Genomic DNA, 3,146 nt, shown 5'->3' with positions numbered 1-3,146 from the left:
TGAGGCGCATGGTGGGCTACAGGATAAGCGCCTCATTGGATCAAGAAATCAAACGTTTGACAAAAATAATGTGGGAGGGGGGGTTTGAACCCACGCCCTTTTACCCACACACACCCACACCAACCACTTCAACCAAGCGCGCCTTTTGAAATACATACGCCTCCAATTCGTAATAAGTAAAACCCAAAAAAAGTAAATGAAACGCGCGCGCGTTTTCAAATAGACCATTGGCAGAGAGACACATCATCGTCTTCCCCACATAAACTGAAAAAACCTGTAACTATTTGCTACGATTTTGCTATCAATGGTCTTCGTAGCAGATTTACCTAACAACCCTAAAAACCCTATACATGAACATAAACGTTTCGTGACCATGCCATTCTTTTCGTCCAAGTATCCCGAACTCAATTATAACCCTAATTCTCCCTTATTTTACCCCTAGCAAAAAACCCCAAATCAAGCTTCTTCGACCTAACAATGGTGGAACTTGTTTAAACCACGTAAACAACCAATTTATTGCCCAGAAACATTCAGAGCATCAATGTAAACCACAATATGCAAGCAAAAATTAATGAGGATGCATGAATTGCTATAATCGAGTTTGAATTGAAAACGACATACCGTAGCTTATTGGAGGTTATTCTGGGGGTGTTGATGCAGCGTGATGATCCACAAAGCTTCAGAATGCTCCAAGGAATGTTTTACAATCTTCAAATCCCTTTGAAACTTCCTAATTCCCCAAAACTGAATTCAAGTTTTTGATCAATTTTTGTGTTCTTGAAGGAGGCTCTCTTTTCCAGAAAATCGACCCCTAATGCAATGTCCTATGTTCTCTATTTATAATTGAACATATTAGGTCAAACAAATGGTCCAAAATATTTTTGGATCAATCATGGAGAATTTGTGAAATTTGATTCATGGAACTTTCCACTTTTGTTCAATCTTGCACCAATCTCTTTCCAATCACTTAGGCACGAAATTTGATTGGTAATATGGTATAAATGCTGATTGAATTTGATTATTATGAGGTTTCCAATCAAATATTTGATTTTTACTTGATTTATATAACTTTTAATCACCATTTAAATGAATAAAAAATCATATAAAATCAAATACAATCCTATAATTAGTGGCAAATGAAATTCGTGACTTGGATAACTTGTGGACCAAGATTAGATCTTAAAAAGTTACGCCCATTTGCAAGAAAAACCAATTTGAACCACTTTTATTTTTCATTTTTCCTTCAAAATTTCCCAACTTTGACAAGGCTTAACTCCCGCAATTTTTAAGATATGGGAGAGTTCTAGGACTTTTTGGAAACCTCAAGATGTCCTCTATAAGCCACTTTGTAACCTTTTTCCCTTTTGAAGATTTTATCTTGATGATATGGCCTTTGACAAAAAACTGCTTTTGGTTGAATTTTGAAAAGGACCTAAGATCTTTTGTACCATATCTCTCAAATGAAGCATTTTTGGCCTTGGCATGTGAGAGACAAAGTTGTAGAGAATCCAATTTCCTTCAAAATAGGCTGAGTGAGAAATTTCTGATGTTCCATGTGAGAGTTATGCCTGGTCAAAGTACAGTTGACTTTTTAGACCAAAACCCTAATTTAGTAACTTTGAATCTTGTTGATTTTGAAGATTTCCTTGATGAACCATGATCAAACCAAATGATAAATGATACTTCAAAACAAGGATGTTTGACCAGAAATCAGGAGTTTTGATTGTGATTTGACCATAGTTGACTTTTGGGTCAAACTAGTCGACTGTTGACTATCTGAGCAATTGAATGAGCAATCTTTGGAATTGAAGCCTGAATTTTGGCATGGAGATAGTTTAAAACCCAATAAGCCATATGAAATCCATTGGAGACCTTTATTTATCAATTTCCTTAAGAAAATGCAAAACCCTAGTTCAGGGGATCTTTGATTAGGAGATTACCTTGAGTAAACCCTTGAGCCTTGAGTTATTGAAGATGAAATGAGGTAGGAAAATTTTGGGGTATGACAGATAAATTCATAGATAAGATTGTCAAACGAATCTTGGATGAAAATCATCAGGTCCCTGGGATATCTGTCCCTCTTCAAACCGTGATCCATGATCCTCCCAAGAGCAATCATAATGATGTTCACACTGCGGGTAGTGACATTCACATGACTGAAGAGAAGGACAATGAAGAGGTTCAAGAAGATGTCGATAACACCAATGTCACAGAGGATGTCAATAACATCGGAAACTCTAAAGCTGATGATAGTCCAAGGGCAAAGGCTGGAAGAGGTACAAATGTTGTGGATTTAGATGAATACTCTAATAATAATTTTCTTGCTACTGCAAACCTTAGTGTAGCCGAAAGACTCATGACCAGGAGAAAAGACAAAGTTGTGATTCAGAATTCTCCTGTGAAGAAAGCTGCGGTTAAAAGCCCTTCCAAAGATTCTATCAAGAAGAAAAGTACCTCTGTAGGATCTGTAAAAAGCAGAACTAAAAGTATTGGAGTTGGTCCCTCAAAATCTTGGAGCAAGGTTGTTCCAAAGAAAAGGAAGGCAAGAGCTGTTGAAGAATCTGAGTCTGATGTTGAGGTGAATGTCCATGACATTCCATTAAGGAAGAAGCTCACAACTAGCAAGCTTGCTACTAGTGTTCATGAAGTTCCCATTGACAATGTATCCTTCCACTTTGCTGTAAGTGCAAGCAGGTGGAAATTTGTGTATCACAAGAGACTGGCCCTTGAGAGGGAATTGTCTCAAAATTTGCGTGACTGTAAGGACATAATGGACTTGATTGAGGCTGTTGGCCTAATCAAAACTGTTGTCCATCTGAGTAAATGCTATGAAACGCTGGTCAAAGAGTTCATAGTAAACCCTTGATCAAATGATAAATGATACTTCAAAACAAGGATGCTTGACCAGAAATCAGGAGTTTTGATTATGATTTGACCATAGTTGACTTTTAGGTCAAACTAGTCGACTATTGACTATCTGTGCAATTGAATGAGCAATCTTTGGAATTGAAGCCTGAATTTTGGCATGGGGATAGTTTAAAACCCAATAAGCCATATGAAATCCATTGGAGACTTTATTCATCAATTTCCTTAAGAGAATGCAAAACCCTAGTTCAGGGGATCCTTGATTAGGAGAGTGCCTTGAG

General features: G+C 37.3%; 1 protein-coding gene across 1 annotated transcript; it reads left to right on the top strand.

The window, feature by feature from the left end:
- The first annotated feature begins 2,002 nt into the window (after positions 1-2,002).
- LOC131618806 (uncharacterized) lies at positions 2,003-2,866 on the top strand. The gene has a single exon (XM_058889962.1). The coding sequence runs from the start codon at positions 2,003-2,005 to the stop codon at positions 2,864-2,866; it is 864 nt and encodes a 287-aa protein (XP_058745945.1).
- The last annotated feature ends 280 nt before the right edge of the window (positions 2,867-3,146 follow it).

The sequence above is a fragment of the Vicia villosa genome, linkage group LG7, assembly GCF_029867415.1.
Source record: "Vicia villosa cultivar HV-30 ecotype Madison, WI linkage group LG7, Vvil1.0, whole genome shotgun sequence".
Taxonomy (NCBI): domain Eukaryota; kingdom Viridiplantae; phylum Streptophyta; class Magnoliopsida; order Fabales; family Fabaceae; genus Vicia; species Vicia villosa.
The sequence above is the reverse complement of the archived record's forward strand: the minus strand, read 5'-3'. Positions and strand labels throughout refer to the sequence as shown.

Coding starts and splice junctions, on each gene's coding strand:
- LOC131618806 (XM_058889962.1), top strand. CDS start 2,003: ATGACAGATAAATTCATAGATAAGATTGTCAAACGAATCTTGGATGAA.